This window comes from Cydia fagiglandana, chromosome 4, assembly GCF_963556715.1.
Source record: "Cydia fagiglandana chromosome 4, ilCydFagi1.1, whole genome shotgun sequence".
NCBI classification, from domain to species: domain Eukaryota; kingdom Metazoa; phylum Arthropoda; class Insecta; order Lepidoptera; family Tortricidae; genus Cydia; species Cydia fagiglandana.
This window is the reverse complement of record NC_085935.1, coordinates 1055210-1076641: the sequence shown is the minus strand read 5'-3', so window position 1 is coordinate 1076641 and position 21432 is coordinate 1055210. Positions and strand designations below refer to the sequence as shown.

At 38.7% G+C, this 21432-nt stretch overlaps 2 protein-coding genes across 2 annotated transcripts in view; one reads left to right on the top strand and one right to left on the bottom strand.

The window, feature by feature from the left end:
- LOC134663425 (integrin beta pat-3-like) overlaps positions 1-21432 on the top strand; it is a 44503-nt gene that overhangs the window by 1834 nt on the left and 21237 nt on the right. The gene's annotated exons all lie outside the window — the stretch shown is intronic.
- Positions 10641-13098, bottom strand: LOC134663347 (uncharacterized). Its single transcript, XM_063519710.1, has 3 exons — positions 12984-13098; positions 11688-11770; positions 10641-10811 (listed from the first exon to the last, which is right to left on the bottom strand). Exons 1-3 carry the CDS (start codon positions 13096-13098, stop codon positions 10641-10643), a joined length of 369 nt encoding a protein of 122 aa, XP_063375780.1.

Genomic DNA, 21432 nt, shown 5'->3' with positions numbered 1-21432 from the left:
TTGGTTTTCAGTAGGTAACATATTTAATACATTTTTGCAAATGCCCTCTTAAAAAATTAAAAAAAAAAACCTAATCAAATCATTTCACTATTGCAATTTTATTAACCAAACAAACTTTTATTGGTAAAATAGAAGTATTTTACATGTCAACAATTTATTCCTAAATACAAAACACATTAATATTTTATACATGAAAACATTGCTTACACAGAATATCATTATTATATTAGGACTAATAATTTCAACTTATAATAATTTCAATATATTATAAAAAATTCATATATTTAAATAATTTTATTTTATATATTTTAATACCTTTAATGCGATTTATAATCTATTTCTTTTTAAATTATTATTACTATCCACTCAATTTAAAAATTTGACATCTTTTTTTTTTTAAATTAACAGTATAGCTTATTACTATGACATGTCATGGTTATCGTCAATCAAAATGTATAGCCAATCTGAGTAATTTTTTTTTTTCCTAAAGTAAATAAATAACATTCTTACATTAACTTACATTTATATATCAATATTATTCAAGCCACGAATCTACTACTTAACTAATTAATTATTGCATAAAAATAAGAAAATACCATCGGCCACTCACCACTCTCATATCCTTATAATATTCAAATATAAAGAATAATACAAAAATTAAATTAGATCATTAATATTCACATCTAAATAATCGCCAATAACAACAAAACATACAAAGTAACACATAACAACACTAAATACTAATCTATTTAAAAATACGATTAATGGAATGCACCAGCCTTGTGAAGGCCGCGTCACGCGTACTCGTCATACGTCACCCAATACGGATGCAACACATGCTATGTCATCTTAAATTTCGAGTACATAAATTAAGGAAAAAAAAAAGCAATAAACAGTTCATACATTTGACGCATTATTAGAGTTTTAATAATTAAAGGTCACCTAAATGCCACTCACGTAGGCCACTAGTATATAAGCACCAATTTACTCAATAAAGGAGTTCAGTATTCAACAGACTTTCATAGTATTATTTGCTACCCGAACGCTCCACATTACATAATATTATAAGAGTCGCACGAACCAGCTCCCATACAATCTAAGATGTTCCCATACAATCGACAGGTATCATGGGCATATGCAGCATTTTTTAAGGGCTGGGGCAGAAGTAGGGGAGGCTGGGTACGTTGTAACAGGGTACGGTTGAAACAGAAATTGCTAGCTAATAGTCAGAGACCAGGGTGGGGCAACTGCCCCACCTTGCCCCACCGTGGGTACGCCTATGATAGGTATTACGCTCTCGTTTTAAAAGCAACATGTTTAAATTACATGAAACTTATTAGAAAAAAACTTAAGGAAAAATGTGTATATTTGAATGTAACAGATTTTTGTGGATTACGACACATTAGGGCCCCCCACATCTGGCGTCTTTCGAGCGTCGGCGTCTACAATTCTATGACCGACGTCGACGCAACGTCGACGCAGCGTCGACGCAACTGCGCAGCGACGTCATTTTCCATAGCGCTGGACTGACGCCGACAGACGCCGACGCTCGAAAGACGCCAGATGTGGGCCGCCCTTACAACCAGCAATCTGTAAAAGCAGCAATTTCGTTTATTTACCTACCCTAAGCATACGGTATGAATCACCACCATTTGTCAACCTTTCCTGCTATTTATATGATTTGTAGCTAATTTAAACATTACCTGTAATAACGACAAATCCCCTTGCTAGGCGACAAAAATGTCGTGTACCTCACGTAGGGTGCCCCGTACACGATTTTTGGAATGAGTAAAGGATGATTTACGTTAGACCGGGCCATGCCCGGGCCGAAACGTCGGACATGTCATTTTCTATGACGGCCGATCGGTGATCACTTGGTATTTTCCATAGAAAACGAAGCTCTGGAAGCTCCGGCCCGGCCTCGGCTCGGCCTAACGTGAGTCGTCCTTAACGCGAATTGGACGAGCAAGCGGTATTCACGATAACTAAATGATACAAGTTAGATGCCATTCTGATATCAGTGTATATTCGAATTGGCCTATCTATTCTATAGTGTACCTGGCCGTGTAGCCAAAATGCCAATCGCTTACGCTCCGTAGCGATCGAAACGCAACTGTCTCTGTCGCACTAATATGGAAGAGTGATAGAGAGACACAAAGCGTTTCGTTGTCGAAGCGATAGCGATTGTAACTTTGGCTGGGCCGGCTGATCCTTTTCTCAACGCGTTATGATCTTATGACGTCGCGTTGTCTCGGAAATTAGGAAAATAAGTTATGTTTCCATCTCTTAAGAATAAAAGTAAAATCTATAGCCAGTGGTGGCACTGGTGGCAGCGTCGGTCAAATAACATCTCGCCCATAAAAAACTATCCAAGTGTCTCAGGCCCATAACCTGGACCGATATGGAAATTTTACGACCACATTAAACCTTTTTATATGTGACATATTAGAGGCCAGGCGTGTTATAATGACACTGAGCGAACGCGAGTTGGACGCCCAGGTAAACCAGTGTAAGACTACGTGATTGCAATAGATAAACGGTCCGATTAGTACTTTCATCATCATCATCATCATCTCAGCCCTAAGATGTCCACTGCTGAACATAGGCCTCCCCCTTATGGGGGTGAATGCCATTAATCGCCACGCTTGGCAGGCGGGTTGGCAATCGCAGTCGAGTACACCGAATTTGACGCTGCTGCCCGTCCGCCGGTGGTCTTGGACGTAGTTTAAGGACATATCCGGGTCCATTAGAACTTTAAGATACATTAAATATTATAGCTGAGGCCATAATGGCCACGCCTCATTAAACAAGCACCCAAATAGCCCATCTGCCTCCATGCAGAGCTTGCATGGAGGCAGAATAGATGAGAGCCGCCCACGTCATTCTCGGATGCCCAGGGGTGGCAGAATACCGGGCACAACACTTCGGCTCACCGGGGTCTCTTCCAGAAGTAGTCGGCAACGTCAAGGGTCTGCTAGGCTTCCTGGTAGAGTAGGGTTTGCAAGAATAGGGCCGCCAACCCACCACGCAAAATAGGCGCAATAATATGACGTCGACGAGTTGCAGAAACCAAGCCCGCGAGAACCTATAACCTATACATCAAATATTGTTCAAGGTGACGTTTTTGATTGAAGAAACGTCGCTTTTGACACTGAAATATCTAATCCATATCATATACACGGTGTAACATGAGGAAACCGAATAACTTTAACCACGCATTTCTGAGGTCAAAAGAAAGAAAAAATGTAATAAGCGTTTAGGTCAATTTCGCCAAAAAAAAAATTTTTTTTTTGTTTTTTCAATTTTTTGAATGTATTTGTACATAAACAAAAAATGTTATTGGTAAACTTGTTACTTTAAATTGACTTTTACATTTTTTTTCGTAAAACCTTCTTTTTGCAAAGTGTTGCTTGTCACTTTTTGACATCTATCAATAAGGATATTTAGACTACGTCCCATAGCAGCAACATTACCACCAAAAAGGCCTTTTACATTATGTAACAACAAAAACTTGTTTATTTTTAAATTAATATTATCTCTGAAACTAAGCGTTTTTAAAAAAAAGTTTATAGGACATTTTTGTCTCTAAATATGATCAGGAATACGCTGTTAAAATTATTCGGTTTACTCATGTTACACCGTGTATAGAGGCATTATTTGATGTATTTTAAAGTTCGAATCGGACCGAAAGTAATTTATGTATGTGATATCTTTCACAAATCCAAAGTAAGCTCAATAATGCAGTGCATATTTAGAAGCTAGGGCAAATTGATCTGCCAATGTCAAGTGACATTTCTTCAACCAAAAACGTCACTTTTGACACTGAAGATCAGCATAATATTGGGAATTGATCCAATAGCTAAAACTCGAATTGGCCCGAGAGACTGGTCCGTGTGAAAGTTCCACTAGTTCAGCAGCCAATGAGAACGCGGCAGATTTATGCGCCCCATCAATATACCGGGGCACACTCTAAAGCTTCCAAAATTTAATAAGATCGTGTTTTAAAATATTGTCCAAGTACAGCGAGCGACAAAACTTTTTGGGGGCGGAGCTTTTAGCGAAGCGAAGCGAAGCTTTTAGCCGTCTAAGCTAACTTTGCACTGGATTGAACAGAACAAAGTGAGGGAGCTAGTGTCATTACAAACGTCATATTTAAGTATGTATATAGAAATTTGACATTTAGGCTCACTTGCACCATTCCACTTACCCGGGGTTAACCGGTTAAACCTGGAGTTACCATGCTAACCAGTACAATTTGACACTAGGTTTACGGTTTAACCGCTTAATCCTGGGTTAGTGGGAAGGTGCAAGTGGGCCTTATGAAGACAATATATTTAGCAGTTAACTTTGCAAATGCCTTGCATAGTTAGCTTTATTTGACTCTAGCACGTCTAATTTCAAATAGAATACATGTAATACAGTAAAGTATACGGCCCGCCTGTTTTTAAGCAGTCTCCGTAGCCTATGGACTCTCCAGAGGTGTTACATGCGCGTTGCTCCGCACCCTCGTTGAGCTCTGGCAACCTTCCTCACCGGCAGGAACACAACACTATGAGTAGGGTACAAACAAAACAGCAACACTTCTAACTGTAACATCAGTGGACCTTATTACAAAAGGCATAAGGTCCACCGATGTACAGTTAACAGTGCGGGTAATGGTACGTAGGTACTATATGCAGTGCAGGAACAATTGGGAAATTACGATCGAGCGGCGCACGGATCCGCCGAAACTGAACACAGAACGTTCAACAAATCTCACAAACCAAACTCATTAAATCAACTCTCCAACAGTGGTCAACCCCCAACACTCCCCGGCAACCCCCGACCCCCGCGACCCCGCAACCCCCGCGGAATGCGTTGTCACACACGCCGCGCTAATTGAAATTCCTGGGGAACAATGTCCCTCATTAATTATGATTGTTATTAACTTGGCCAACTTTGTTGGGAACTTGCGAAAATTATTTGCATCGGAATTAGAATAACTTTTCTGTTTTGTTTATTATGAGGTACTTACTCTTGGTTCAAGTCATTGTGTTATTTAATTATGACCACCATTATCTTATTTCATTTCATTTCGCTAAGTTTACAAAAACCGGGCAAGTGCCAGTCAGACTCGCGCACGAAGGGTTCCGTACCATAAAGCAAAAAAAAAAAAACGGTAAAAATGCAAAAAGAAAACGGTCACCCATCCAAGTATTGACCACGCCCGACGTTGCTTAACTTTGGTAAAAACCGGGCAAGTGCGAGTCGGACTCGCGCACGAAGGGTTCCGTACCACAATGCAAAAAAAAAATCAATAAAAAAGCAAAAAAAACGGTCACCCATCCAAGTACTGACCCCTCCCGACGTTGCTTAACTTTGGTCAAAAATCACGTTTGTTGTATGGGAGCCCCATTTAAATCTTTATTTTATTCTGTTTTTAGTACTTGTTGTTATAGCGGCAACAGAAATACATCATCTGTGAAAATTTCAACTGTCTAGCTAATACGGTTCGTGAGATACAGCCTGGTGACAGACGGACGGACGGACGGACGGACAGCGAAGTCTTAGTAATAGGGTCCCGTTTTACCCTTTGGGTACGGAACCCTAAAAATCACGTTTGCTATATGGGAGCCCCACTTAAATCTTTATTTTATTCTGTTTTTAGTATTTGTTGTTATAGCGGCAACAGAAATACATCATCTGTGAAAATTTCAACTGTCTAGCTATCACGGTTCGTGAGATACAGCCTGGTGACAGACAGACGGACGGACTGACGGACGGACGGACGGACAGCGAAGTCTTAGTAATAGGGTCCCGTTTTACCCTTTGGGTACGGAACCCTAAAAATTCATCCAGCTTGTTCAAAATATGCCATCCAATATTTTTTGTCAATCATCGTTAGCTCAATCTTTACAAAGTTAGACCAAGAAAAGTCTGCACCGATTTTGATAGCCCACGCAGTACATGTGGCATCTGTAACGTCATAATTTCCTAGAAGCTTAAAATAACACTTGCGCTGCGTGGGCTATCAAAATCGCTGCAGACTTTTGGTGGTCTAACTCTATTATAGTGTATAATGATTTATTCTAACTTTTACAAGTACATAGTACATATTGAATATAAAATAACTTATTAAAATAAACTAAAACTACAAACAAAATAAAATTAGTGCTAAAACTTACCTATAAAATAAAAAACCTAATTATAAAAAGAATATATACCCCCTCTAGTAGGTCCGCCTGTGGCATGGTATTATAGTTCAAGTACAAACTCCAACGTGAACACGTCTTACCCTTATCCTATCCCCGAGTAGGTAATAAAAGAGTAAGTAGGTTAGTATTTTAGTATCTAAGATTGTGCTAACTACAGCGGTCGCTGGATCGTATCTCCTAATGGGCTATCAAAAACTTATGTGATGAGCATCCAAGAGACTGCAAACTACTGACATATTGTAGATCTGATGCACTTTTTAATAGCCGTAACGTTGGAAAACTTACAGTATTACAGTGCGATTTTACTTAACAATAGACAAAGTATAGCCGTCGGGACCTATTAGAAATCTACAAACTATAACCAACTTAAAATACGGTAAACAGTTGAATGAGTTTAATAGGTATAAATGTCATTAAAATTGTAGAAAACGGCCGCCATATTGAATTTATTTTATTCTTGGTATGATCACGTTAAAAATTAAATTAAATAATGACTAACGCTACACCGGGCTGGGCCCAGGCCAAGGTATCTGACATGTCCTAAGAAATTGTAAAAAAATGACATTGAGCTCAATAACTTCTAAAATAAAATACCCGTCTTTCCTGGAAAGTTTACTATTGTTTAGGAAAATCAATAAAATTAATTCCTAAAGAATGAATTCTCAGAAAGAAGGATCGGAGATTTAATTGGTTCTCAGTCACACGGGCTCTAGACCTCAATTGCGATTGGTTGGAAATTGCTAAGTACCCAAATTCGTGGTCTAACCTTTTTTCCCGTTTTCCTTATCTGCGGTCTTGTTTCATTTATTTTTTCCAATTCAACCTTTGAATACTTAATTATTATTATTATTAATTCTTTATTTCAGATAAATTTTATCCATACAATTGTTAGTTAATGCGTTGTCGCTACTAATTCTTGTTTGATATCATCGTCACAGGCCTTTCCGTCTATTACAGACGATTCATGCATTGCTGTTTCTTCTCTTCGTGGTCGTGACCTCATGTCTGAGGGACGTGACTCCTATGGGTTATTCTTCCAACCACTGCTCTCCAGGCCTCTCGATCTTCGGCTATCTGCATCGTTGCCTGGAACGAAGTCTGGGTAATATTTTGAACCACATCTGACCATCTACTGGGTGCACGCCCTCTACTTCTTCGTCCGTCGACACTCCCGGTAATAATGCGCCTTTCCAGCGTGTCCGTGCCGCGTCTGACTGTGTGGCCGAAGAATTTGAGGACTCTTTGCTGTTTAGACAACGCTGTTTGCTGACTGTCGAGGCCGATGCGTTAGCAGTACGATCTCCCACAATTTTGGCAGAGAAAGCTCATGCCACTTGAGGCTCCAGTCCCGTTTTGCTTTCTGCGACACCGTCTGCTATATGAAGCATTAAATCAGGCTTGGTTAGCGTTGGTTCGTTTGATATAAGTAGGTAATTATAGTAACTAAACGTATTTTTTATAGCCTATATTGTGTCCCACTGCTGGGCAAACGCCTCCCCTGTCTCCTGCCACTCGTCACGGCTTTGTGCATGCTCCCAATCGCCACAAAATGAGTCGAGGTCGTCTCACCATCTTAATTTTGGCCTGACATAAAAGATGCTTCTGTAATACTAGTTAGAGCGGTATTCAAACATGAAATATGATCACAATTTTAGATTAATTTTACATTTCATGCATGTCGATCGTGCTCGTGCTTAGATAGTTTAGTGGTGGTGCTAGTACCTAGGGCTAATAATGTTGAAATAATATAAAGTTTGAATCGCAGTTAAAATCCTGTATGAGTGCTGCTCTCCTTCTAAATCTAATTAAATATCGAAAATTAACTCGTGCCAGTTGCAACGAACTTTAGTTTACATAAACTAGCCCGTGGCGTTTCGAAATCTATTTTAACTTAGGTACCTTTCACGCAAAATTTTACTCGTACTACAAGCGAACAAGCATCCCACATTGCATTTTGATAATTTTAGTAAAGTGATGTTAGATTCCTTCGCGAAGTTTTACACAATTAGTAACTATTAATAATTTTTTGTTTATCTTTGGGAACAACCCAAATAAATTTTAACAAATATTTTGATTTGTATTTGTAAAGTATCGCTAGTAAGTTTCAAATATAACTAAGTTGTATAAATTAGCATACTTCAACAATTAAACTTATTTCATAGCTTTATCATATTGTCGCGATTATTTTGTTACTAATTTTATCTAGGAAATTGACAGTTACAGCGGCGTCAACAACGACGCCGCAACAGTAAGGGTAAAGGTGACATTCCATTTCTGACCGCAGCTGCACTACTTACTAGTCCGAACGCGTCGGTGTCAATAGTCAATTTCCATAGTAAAATGAATGGTAGTGCTGCTGTCGTTGGAAATGGACTGTCACCTTAACACAGCTGCAGTTGACATCCAAACGCCACCTTTATGGCCAGCATCAACGTGGTGTCTGAACACAGCCTTATTTACAGCCGAGATCAATTACAACGGCTCACGGGTCAGAGGGCCTATCGCGAACCACGTTCGACGTGTTGCCTATGTCACACTTACGTACCTACGAATTCACAAGTGCGACACAGGCTACACGTTGAACGTGGTTCCCGATAGGCCCCCAGGTTTTCGTTGCGAAGAGCGGCAAATTAAGGCCAATTTCTGCGTTCGATCAAATGTATGAACGGCCTTGGTTTGCCGCTCATTGCGGCACGTACCCGTGCTACGTGCGTTAATAAGTCAGGGCTATAACCGCGAAAATCGAAGTTCGCAAATTGCGAGCATTTTTCTCTGTCACTCTAATTACGCCTTCATTGGAGTAAAAGAGAAAGATCCCCGCAATTTGCAATTTTCTATTTTCGCGGTAGCCCCTCTGTGCCCTAGTGGAAATTGCGGTACCATATGAGAAAGCTTGAAACTAGCTCATTATCCGTTCTCTTTAAGGTGACGTTCCATTTCCAACGACAGCTCCAACTACCGTCGTGACGTGACTGTCAATTGGGATTCTCATTCGTTTTACTATGCAAATTGACAGTAACACCAACGAGTCGCCACGGAAGAGCAGCTGTCGTTGGAAACGGAACGTGACCTTTACTCTAATTTAAGCTTATCTCGTAAACTAATATTGTGCACGACTTACAGTGACAATATTGTATTCATAATAGTATTTTACGCAACCGTTGTTTAAGAGAGGTCAAAAAAGGCGAGTAGCGTGAGTAACAATTTGAGGCGAAGCCGAAACTCTCAGTTAAACAACATTGCATATAATACTTTTTCTACGACAAATCACTTACTTTGAAATTAAATTATAAATTTAACGAATATTTTTTCATTCAAGAAATAGCAAAGAATGAAGGGTACGGGCGGGAAAAGAATGAATGAAATAAAAAAAAAACATGTCTATGGTTCACTCATCTGTCAAAGATGACAATTAAAATTTGGTGATTACACGAAGTATGGTAAAAGTGCCAAAAAGATACTGCGTGTATGCACAAATACTTTTTTTGGGAATAGACTAAAGACTTGTCTTGACAACTATAAGATAGGGGTTTAAAGGTGTGTGCACAACCCTTTATGACAAATAAAAGTACGGGAGTAGAAAAAATCATTTATTGCATTTATAATCATGTGTTACATAAGGTCTTACAAAGAGCATTTTACAGCTAGTGTTCACATGAACCCTGTTGGTACATAGCAATGTACTCAACTAAAACTAAATACTATAGTTATTTGTACAACAAGATATCAAAGTTTGATATTTCTTCGAGTGCTTATTTTGAGTCCCGTGCAAGCGAAAGATTCTATATTAGAATCTTTAGCGTAGTAAGGGATTCAAAAGCGCACGAGATGTAAATAACTTTGATCTCGTGTAGTACACAAATTTTTTCACCCTAAGCAGTGAGAACATACCTAGAGGGACAGAGATAATTGAAACCAAGTATATCGAACTTGTATTAACCCCGCATGTTGAAATGACATTTGACTATAAAGGTCACTTGAATGACATTTTGTCTCACTCAGTGAGCAAAATTGCATTTTGCTCACTGTTTTTAAGAAGCAAAGTACCCTTGTTCGAGCTGCTGAGGTGAAAAAGTTATTATGGTATTTCAACATTTAAATTTATACGTATACTAATTTTTATTTACAATACAGTCTTAAAACCTTTAAAGGTCCTAGTGTTTAATTTGATCAGATCAATAACGTATATATCTATGGACTGGCCTTACGGGCACTAAAAATGGTACTAGTTTAGCGGTGTGACTCACGAATTCCAGCCAATCGTGCAGCTAACGCAACCAGTTGCGACCAATAGCGCGCGTGATGCGAACTCATCAACCAATCGCGCGCGTGATGCGAACTCATCAACCAATCGTGTTGTAGCGGTGTCACACCGCTGTACTGGCCCCTGTCATGCCTCATTATTATTGTCCGTAGGGCCAGTCCCTAGATATCTATGTCAATGGATCAGATGCAGTATTGAGTCATGTATATATAGGCAGGGTTGGCTAGCTGGCCGGGACGGAGCATTTTGGCGACGCCGACGCCGTTATCAGTCACAGTCAGCTTCGGCGTTGCGTCTGAATCGCAGACGTGGACGACACATCCGGCCAGGTCGCGACCCCATTCTTGGCATTTCTGCAACATAAGAATTAAAAACAATATGAAACTGCTACTAAATTGTAGAGAAGAAATTCAGATTTAAAATCAATTAGTAGGTAATACTTTAGTGTGGGTTCAAGCCTAGGGATGTTAAAATGTGGCTGCAAGATAACAAAAGCGAATAACGAGACGTGCCTATAATAATATAAAAAAATCGTAATATCTATTTTTATATTTCTGACTAAATTATCACATTTCGTTCCCCTTGAGAAAATTATTTTTTTCTTTGTATTTTTAAATTTTACACATCGTCGGGTGACAAGCAAAAGTCACTAACTAACACCATTGAAATTATTGGATAATATACCGTGTTACAAGTGTAATAAAGTGTATTGTTACTTTAATTTTTTGATAGTACTTAGTGACTTTTGCTTGTCACCCGACGACATAGCATAGCGTGCTGGATCTTGGAGGATTGTAGTAAACTTTTGTATTTGTACATATATATGTAAAAAAGCGCTGGTGGCCTAGCGGTGAGAGCGTGCGATTTGCAATCTGGAGGTCGCGGGTTCAAACCCCGGCTCGTACCAATGAGTTTTTCGGAACTTATGTACGAAATATCATTTGATATTTACCAGTCGCTTTTCGGTGAATGAAAACATCGTGAGGAAACCGGACTAATCCCAATAAGCCCTAGTTTACCCTCTGGGTTGGAAGGTCAGATGGCAGTCGCTTTCGTAAAAACTAGTGCCTACGTCAAATCATGGAATTAGTTGTCAAGCGGACCCCAGGCGCTCATGAGCCGTGGCGAAATGCCGGGATAACGCGAGGAGGAAGAAGAAGAAGAAGACATATATATATGTAATTACACATTTCAATGTATGTAGCAATAATGATACATTTATCACTTACATCTGGTATGCGGAACTGGAACTCGGCAACTTCTGGTGGGATCTCGATGTCAGGCAATACCAGCGAACTTTTGGTAATTACACCTATATAATAGCAGAAACATGATAACTAATACTTAGATTATATTGTATACTATTAACTCCATGATGGATTTATCAATGTCGGCGGCCGATCGTAGGATCAGGCATATCGTGAAATTCCTAGGCATATCGTGAAACGTGAAAATTATTGACTCGTTCCCTGAGTCGACGGAGCCCCGCAACGCGGGGCTCCTATTTCTGGGCAGTTTGCCCTTCGGGCATCTGAAGCAACCTAACGAACCTATCCTACCTATATATTGGTTTAATGTGACTATCGTCAAATCATTACATAGGAACATTACGATCTGCCTGATCTTACGATCGGCCGCCGGAATCAACAACTGTTAAAGTATAAGGACGCTTAGCCTGAAGAATTTGGTAAATTGACCGGCTATTTCCGATCCCTATCGAACGCGCATGATGCCGGCGGTCAATGATACTGTGCAAGCGGGGCAGCAATATATTTATGCACGTGAGATATATATAGGAAATGGCGTGTAAATATACGAATTTTTCGTACTAGCATCCTTACTTTAATAACGATAATTATATTATAGTTCAACTGAAGGACATGGAAATGATTTACATATAATTTATAATAGTAGATTGTACAACAAGGGCATAAAGTGACCCATTATTACCCGAGGCAATTTTTTAGTCTGAGCGAAGCGAAGACCAAAATAGTAGACGAGGGTAAAAATGGACATTTATGCCCTTGTTGTACACTCTGCTTTTCACTTCGATTGCGATGAAAAAAAAAACACATTTTCACGGCAATTTACACCACGAAATTGTCGTAAAGCGAAAGAACATAATACATAACCAATTCCCGCCACCTAACTTTTAATTTTTTTTTTTCAAAATGTGATCAGAGTTTCAGACGCTTGGTTTTCTGCCAATTCAAACATTTCGGAGCATTTTTGAACGATAATCGACTCCTATTTTATGTGATTTTCTTAAATTTAATGACAGAAAATACGGATTTCTAATCAATTGTAGCAAAAATAAAATAATATAACAAGTTTTGTAATCTACACAATTTTATTGCTCAGTAAAATTGTGCAATGTCTGTTTGGCTTTTGAGACCGATTACCTTAGTCTTAGAATTTTTTTTTATTTTTATGCTCTAGAGCATAAAATGCGATTTTATGTCGTCTACGCACGACAAGGTGCAGTTTTTGAGCATGAGAAGATTGAGAAGTGAAAAGAATATTACCCTTTGCCTCCGTATGACAGTAACCGTGGTAGCCACACTGCGTTTGGTGATAATCCGGCGTCGGCGACGGCGTCACGCCGACTCCGAGCAACATCACACACGCGACCACAAACATGTCTGGCGTCTGTACTTAGAGTACTTACCACGACTGACTTCTTTATACAGGCTTATTTATTGTGTCACTCTTTATTATTGCGATAGCCAACAATGTAGGTAAACATCATTACATCACTTTGTATGAACATAATAGTGTGATGTAATGTTGAATAAATATGTAGTTTCAACTAGTGAACAAATGTAATCGATTCATCTATGTAGATAAACAGTCAAATCAAAAAGCGTTGTAAATATGTGATTGAAGGTTTCATAATTAATTAATTATTACAATAATTTACACCAGTAACTAGCTAGATTTAGGAAATAAAAAGGCAAAATAGGAAAACGTATTTCTGGGCCACTCTGTAAATTGTCAGAAAACACGGAAGGTAGTGATTTCCAGCTTACTTCACGCTCAATAGTTGTAAATAAATTTTACCGTTCTGCTGTTTCGTTGAAGAAAACTGACTGCAAATGTATTTTCTTTAAGCTCGCTTGTTTAAAGTTCCAAGTACTCGGCATTGTCCGTTCTGTCGTCGGCTCTTCAAGAACTGTGTTCATACCAGCTGTCTAACTCGGCGAGAGTTTGCCTCCAACCGGCAGCACGCGTGGCTCACTCCGCGATTTCGTCGCTTTGCAACAGGTAGCTAAAAGTGCATCCGTTCCACACCAATTTTGGTGGCTAGCCATAAGCCGCGCGTGGCGCTGTCGCCACCTAGCGGCCATATCTGTCACGACCCTAACAGACGCGTTTTGTTAGAGAGTGAGTCTTCTGTACCTAGTACTATTATATATTCTGTGCTGGCAGGCGTATTAAGGTACCGTTCGGTTTCAACTACAACACTTACTGCTGCAGTAATGCAGCGCGACTTTACTGCCGACTGCATTACAGCCGCAAATGTTAAGAGCCCATCAACGTGCACACTAGAGCCACTGCTAAATAATCGTGATTATTTAAAATTAACGAAAGCTATTTAAAAACGGGGCCGCTACGTACTGTATTTTGTATTTAAGTACTTTTTGAATACGTCAAACTAGTTTTTATGTTGCTGGATTCAAATCAATTCAATCTATGCGTTCAAAGTTAAATCTGCCGTTTTTGTTGAGTGTCTATCTATAGACGAATCCATCAGCAACATAAAAACTAGTCTGATGAAACTAGCAGTGGCGCTAGTGTGCACGTTGATGGGCTCTTAAAGCCGATGTTGCTAAGACATACCTAACTTTATAATGCATCAATTTCTAATACTTTTGGTGACCGGTCCAGCCTAGTGGGTATATAGACTGGGTACCTAGTGAACCTGCCTATGAAGCCGATGGTCCCGGGTTCGAATCCCGGTAAGGGCATTTATTTGTGTGTGTTACTGAGTCATGGATGTTATAAAATAATAATGTGTGATCCTATTAGATAGAAAATAATGTGTTGACATGTAAAATACTCCTATATCAATAAAAGTTTGTTTGATTGATTTTGATTAAGTACATAATATACTTACATAGATGTAAGTATTTATGTAAATTATATACCGGGTGTGGCCTGTAATATGAGCAAAAAAATAAACTGTAGGCTGTACTCCTCATACTGACCAACATTTGTTCAGCGAATTTTAAAAATAACATGTGGTTTGATTTTGAATACACTTTAAAGTTTATTCTAAGACGCAATGTATTGCGAATTTTGTTATGTTTAAGGCGTGACAGCAACGTCAATCACAATGATATGGCGTGGCGATTGCGTCCATTGAAGATAATATTAATTTTGTATGAAAAATAGGGAGTCTAAATACTTAATAATTTATAAGTTGTTGAACAAAAGTGTCATCGTTTGAGGAGTACAATCTATGTTTTAATTATTTGCTCGTGTTACAGGCCACACCCGGTATATCATTGTCCGAATTCATAACACAAGCCTTCTTGAGCTTACCGTGGGCCTTAGTCAAGTTTTGTAAAAATGCCCCTATAATAATGTTTTTTTTTTTTATAATGGTTTACTGGGAAGCAAATAATCGTTGAGACGTAAGAATGTTCCAGAATTTCGCGTAGTCCGGCTCGCCATTAGGGGATAGGAGTTGTACAACTTCTCAAACTGCAGCTACATGCACTTGATGCAGTGTTTTTAGTGTTTGTTAACATGAAAACACATGAAAGAGAAGTGAGCGTTTCTTCTTGTGTGTTTTAATGGAAAACATTGGACAAAGCTTTTCGCGAATTCATGAAAAACTGCATATTGTTTGGCTCAGTTAAATTAAAGGAATCACAGAATGAGACAAGTTGGAAACTCGTAAGGTAAACGTATTTGTAAGATAAACCGCCGTGTGCCTGCTATACGGCCACAATTCAAAATTTTTGATTTTCTGGATTATTGCAGATTCGTATCCAAAATTGTTCAATTTACGACCTTATTTCGAGAGCCATAGCAAAAAAGGTCTTTAAGAGCCTTTTTCTCACAAGTGGCCTTATGGATTTGACCATAAATTGTCAGACAATTCCCTGCAATACAGCCACTTTTAAGTTGTGGCTATATAGCACACGTTTTCAATTAAGCTTTTGAGTTGCGTCCTAGAAAATAATAATTAGCGTAATAAAATTTACTACATTTTTGATATATTTACAGAGATATTCAAAGGATCGCCGTGCATGGTCGTATGCCACGATTATAAACTTTAAGGTAAAGTGGCATCCCAGCAAACATTTTTGGTCGATATTCCGAAAAAGGCACCTATTTTAGGTCGCACAATTTAGGAGACCAAAATGAAGCACGTCGAATCGACGTCGTGGGCACGTCGAGTCGACATAAATGGGGAAAAAACGCACGTGCCGGCGACGTATTTATTGACGGTAAATTAGTGATTACAACCATTAGGTCAACACTAGGTCATGTTTCCGACGTGGATTCGACGTCGCCACGACGTGCTGCGTAGTGAAAATGTACTAATTTGGTATTCTTTACCACCTTTAGACGTGATGGCGACATATTTTTATCCATATAATTACTCTGTGAGGCAATATTTAGATGAGACGCGATGAAGAGAAAAAGAGACAAACATTACGCTTATATATTCTTTTCACTCAGAAACAAAATGTCTAACAAGAAAACAACTTTAAGTTGTGCAATGATAATGGCGGCCACTAAGTCATGTAAAATAATTTAGGCCGATTACGCTGATGAAGAACGATGAAATCTAGTGCACAGAAAATTTTTTCGTGCAGTATGTTAGGTTTACATACAAAACTATCGATGGGCTTTTGAAATATTTAAGTTTTCAACATTTTATAAAATCAAAATGCATATAAATGCGTAGTCGGGTAATAACCCTCCTTTTGCGTTGCCGTAGTCGGGTAAAAATAAAGGGATTTTAAATATTTTGGTGTTTTTATTTATATTTACATGGTAACCTTTATCCAATAATTTTGTGTTTAAATTTGGCCGCATCTCAAAATCTTAAAAAAACGTTTCTGCAATACGGCCACAACACTAAATACCTGTCTTTCGGGCCTTGTATCTTAAAAAATATACATTTCTTTTAAAAAGTGGCGTGGTCATAAGGAGGGTTATATCATTCCGAGTAAAAAAAGCTAAATTTTAAATTCATAGACCTAAAACTAAAGGAGTAAGATCCTATTAAACACCCTGAACTATACTCTCACAACTTTGAGACGCGATTTCTCGAAAAAAAGGTTTTTTGAGATGTGGCAGTGTAGCAGGCACACGGCGAAACGTGCTCGACGCGGCCCGCGGCCCCAGTGCATGTCATCTTGAAACTTAAGTCATTGTCAACAGAGGTGACAGCAAGGTATCATCTATTGGGCATAAGCATGTCGAGCACTAGTACGTTACCTTCGTTACTTTACCTATACGTATTAAGTTTTAAAAGGGAGCGTAAAGCCAGAAAATTAGAAGGAAATAAAAGATATGGCGTGCCGCATGAAATTCGGACGGAAGATATGGCCCTCGTACGGGTTTTTATTACGTTAGGTACTTATAACTCAATTAGGTACTCTGATACTTCTGTGGTACGCATGGTAATGATATTACTACTGAATATAAATAAAAATTTGTCGTATTTTCGTGATGTTTTGTGTACCAGTTTGAACTGGAATCATACATAAATAACTGAGAAAATGAATGAAAAATAGAGAGAATCAAACTTTCCCCAAATGCAATGAAACTTATGAACCAAATTTGATAAAACAAGTCCGCCTGTCAGTTAGAACAAAAAGTTGACAGTTCCGAACAACTGACATCAGGCAGATACCGTCCGGCGGACTGTTAATCAGTGGGCCCCTTAAAACCACCGTCAAAATTCTGCTTTCAAAATAAATCCCGAAAAATTTTACTGATGACTTCCAGGCGCCCATAGTTTACGTGACAGCTTGCACCTCAAACGGACCTAAGCGGGTGAATTGTGAAAACAATTCAATCCGTGTCATCTAGCCAGAAGAAAAACAACATAATGCGCCGCGCGAGTCAAATTGAATCGAAACAGAGAGCGATACGGTAATGCCACAGATATAAAACTCAGTAGACACCCAACCGACTCCACAGACTCAATGCTCATAAGTACAATCCACAGATCTACAATGTACAAGATTGCGGGTCAAACGAAATTATGGTGGCGGTATTATGTCAAGTGTAACTCGAGTGGAAGTATTAAGTTCATAATTATTATGTTTGACGAAATTATTTGCTTTTGTTACACTAAGTATATACCTATTCCAATATATAATCACCCGTCGTATCTCCTCTTCGTTACGTTCGATACTGTAAGATAAGCGGCTGCTGCGGAGCTTAAAAAGTGTTCACGTAGTGTGCCTCTTTCACTTTTCTTTCACGTCTTTTTTTCATAAGACAAGTAGTGTGCCTCTTTCACACTCATGAAATGTTCATTAATTGATGGAATGTCAATTGTTTAATACGTTTGTTTTTTACCCCTCACTGAAATACCTACTTTTCATACGAGTCAGTCACTCAAATTTGAACTTCATACAAATCATGCATATAGGAGTCTATTTAGATGCATGTCTTTTCCCGAAACAACGATACATTGGCTCGGATCACGTGCACCCCATAACTTACCCCCACCCTCCCCCCACTTGATATATTGAGTACTACCTAGTCTGATTCTTGCTTCGTATCATTGTTTCAGTCACCTACATGTGAGATTTTGCAGTTTTTTGTGGTGTTTTAAGATAAATTATTATTTTATACCTAGAGGCAAACAAGCCTACGAAACGCTTGATGGTAAGCAGTTTTAGCAGGGGCGTTTGTAACTTCAGTGGTAAATAAATCCTTTATAGGGCACATTTAGATATATGTATATGGGAAAAATGCCCACCCTGTAATATTTTTTTTCTTATGTAGACTTTTTGGACTTCGTGGAAGCGATGAGGCTTGAATGGTCTACATTTTCTTTTACTAGGCAACATATTTTGTCTTGTCTACCTACCTACATCAACCATTTTTTAATTTGTGGTTCCCAAAGCCTTATTGGGCTCCAACCCACCTAACAAAAACTGCCAAATATGCGGGACCTCTAGGCCAACTTAAATAGCATACAATAATAAATAATAAATAAATAATATTATAGGACATTCTTACACAGATTGACCAAGCCCCACAGTAAGCTCAAGGAGGCTTGTGTTGTGGGTACTCAGACAACGATATATATAATATATAAATATTTAAATACATATAGAAAACAACCATGACTCAGGAACAAATATCTGTGTCATCACACAAATAAATGCCCTTACTGGGATTCGAACCCAGGACCATCGGCTTCACAGGCAGGGTCACTACCCACTAGGCCAGACCGGTCCTCAAACAATATGAGTACCTATTGGCTGTTAACTCGGTCGGTCGACATGTCGTCGTATGTTGAGTTTGCCCGAAGTCAGGAGTGTCTCCCCACTGCTTTAGATTAATGGACCTTTTGCTATTAAGATCTGAAGGAGTCTAGTGAGCCGTGGAAAATATAATCAATATCGATTAGTTGCAGTAATAAGCGCCGTGTAGTAGTAGCGGTTGACCAAAATCAGCTGCAAATGGTGTTAAAGGTATGAAAATCGGCACGATTAATCTTTAGGCCATTTGAATCAATTTGACCCGTAGCACCAAAAAAATAAAAACAAACGGAAAGGAGTTATGACGTCATCTTTTTTTGTATGGAAAAATAAAAAAAATTGTTCAGAAACCTATCGTGTATGGAATTAAATGAAAGGGAGTTTTGAGCCGGTTCTAAAAATATATCACATTATTATATTTCCGTCACTTGCATTCAATTGAAATAAAAATAATTTTCAAAACATACCAAGTTTGGGCTCCTCCAGATACGAAACCGTTGAATTATTTTTTGCAAAATATACCTCAAGTAATACCCAATATCCTCATATTTAACCCCAAGAAATTAATTTCGAAAATATTTAGTTTTAGTATTATTTTTTAAATGTTTATTATTACAAATTGTAATCTATCAATCCATCAATGAAACGGCCTCCTAGCCTAGTCGATAGTGACCCTGCCTATGAAGCAAGAGGTCCCAGGTTCGAATCCTGGTAAGGGTATTTATTTGTGTGTTCATCATCATCATCACACAAATAAATGCCCATATACAAATATATACAAGCCCTGGTAAGGGCATTTATTTGTGTGATGATGATGATGAACACACAAATAAATGCCCTTACCAGGATTCGGACCTGGGACTGCCTGCTTCATAGGCAGGGTCACTATTGACTAGGCTAGGAGGCCATTTCATTGATAGATTGATAGATCACAATTTGTAATAATAAAAAAAAATTAAAATAATACTAAAACTTAATATTTTCGAAATTAATTTCTTATGGTTAGATATGAGGATATTGGGTATTACATGAGGTATATTTTGAAAAAAATAATTCAACGGTTTCGTATCTGGAAGAGCCCAAACTTGGTATGTTTTGAAAGTTATTTTTATTTTAATTGAATGCAAGTGACGGAAATATAATAATGTGATATATTTTTAGAACCGGCTCAAAATGCCCTTTCATTTAATACCACACACGATAGGTTTCTGCACAATTTTTTTTATTTTTCCATACAATAAAAAGATGACGTCATAACTCCTTTTCGTTTGTTATTTTTTTTTGGTGCTACGGGTCAAATTGATTCAAATGGCCTAAAGATTAATCGTGCCGATTTTCATACCTTTAACACCATTTGCAGCTGATTCCCGAATTTCAGGTTGTACCGCTATCGCTAGTGTGCACGAACGCTCCGTCTGCACTCAGAGCCGCTAATTCACGTCTTCAACAGCGCAGCGTTTCACAACCGACAACTACTACGAACAGGGAGGAACGGCCTGATTCGAACTTTAAGATATGTCAAAAATTTGCTAAAGATACGACCGGATATGTCGCGAAGGGACGTTTTTGTTTGAAGAAATATCTGATCCACGGCATCTTAACTGTCTTAATTTTTGACGTATCTTAAAGTTCCAATCAGGCCGTAAATCAGCAACTCTAGCTCTAGTTACACAACATTTTATTAAATTAAAGGAAAAATGGCAGATGTATGCAAGTTCCTAACGAAAGTCGGACGTCATATCCACTCGGCCATCACCGCTTTGTCGTTTGTTTGTGAGGTGTACATGAAGTCCCCAATCCACATTGGGCTAGCGTGGGGACTATAGCCCAAGCCCTCTGGTGCATGAGAGGAGGCCTGTGTCCAGCAGTGGGACCTTTATAGGCTGAATTATATTTATAAAGAAAAAATGGAAGAATTCATCGCTTTGGTCATGATTCGAACATGCGAATTTTTGGGATATCGGTCTTATTGATCGGATTTTTATATTCCTTCTTTTGGTTTACTCGTCTCAAGTAGGCCTATAGCGACATCTTCCGTAAGAACATTCTATCTTAACGGCACTAAAGTATCAAATCATATTAAGAATTCACCAGTAACAATATTAGGTTGTTTTTTTAGACAGCGCGCAAACTCGCGTGCGATTTTAGTTACATTACGGGCATTCGTTACGTCCAATTCAACCGACCGATCAAAACCCGCAACTTAATGAAAGTCGCATGCCAGTTCTTGTATCGTCTAAGTCGGCCCGTAAAAGTAAGCTGGGAGGACGCCCCTTTCTTGAAGGTTGGAAGGTTTCATCAGCCCTTTGTCTCAGCCCCGATGAGGCCCTAATCCAGTGCCTCTCAACACTTTGATACCTAGTCCTCGACCCGAACCGATACTGTTTCATACTGGATAAAACAGTTAGTTAAACTAATTTAAACCTACATCGTGACATCAAAATTATATCTAATTGATATTAAAAAAAATATATTAATTTCGCGTGGATTTCGCTCGGAAGTAACTTTG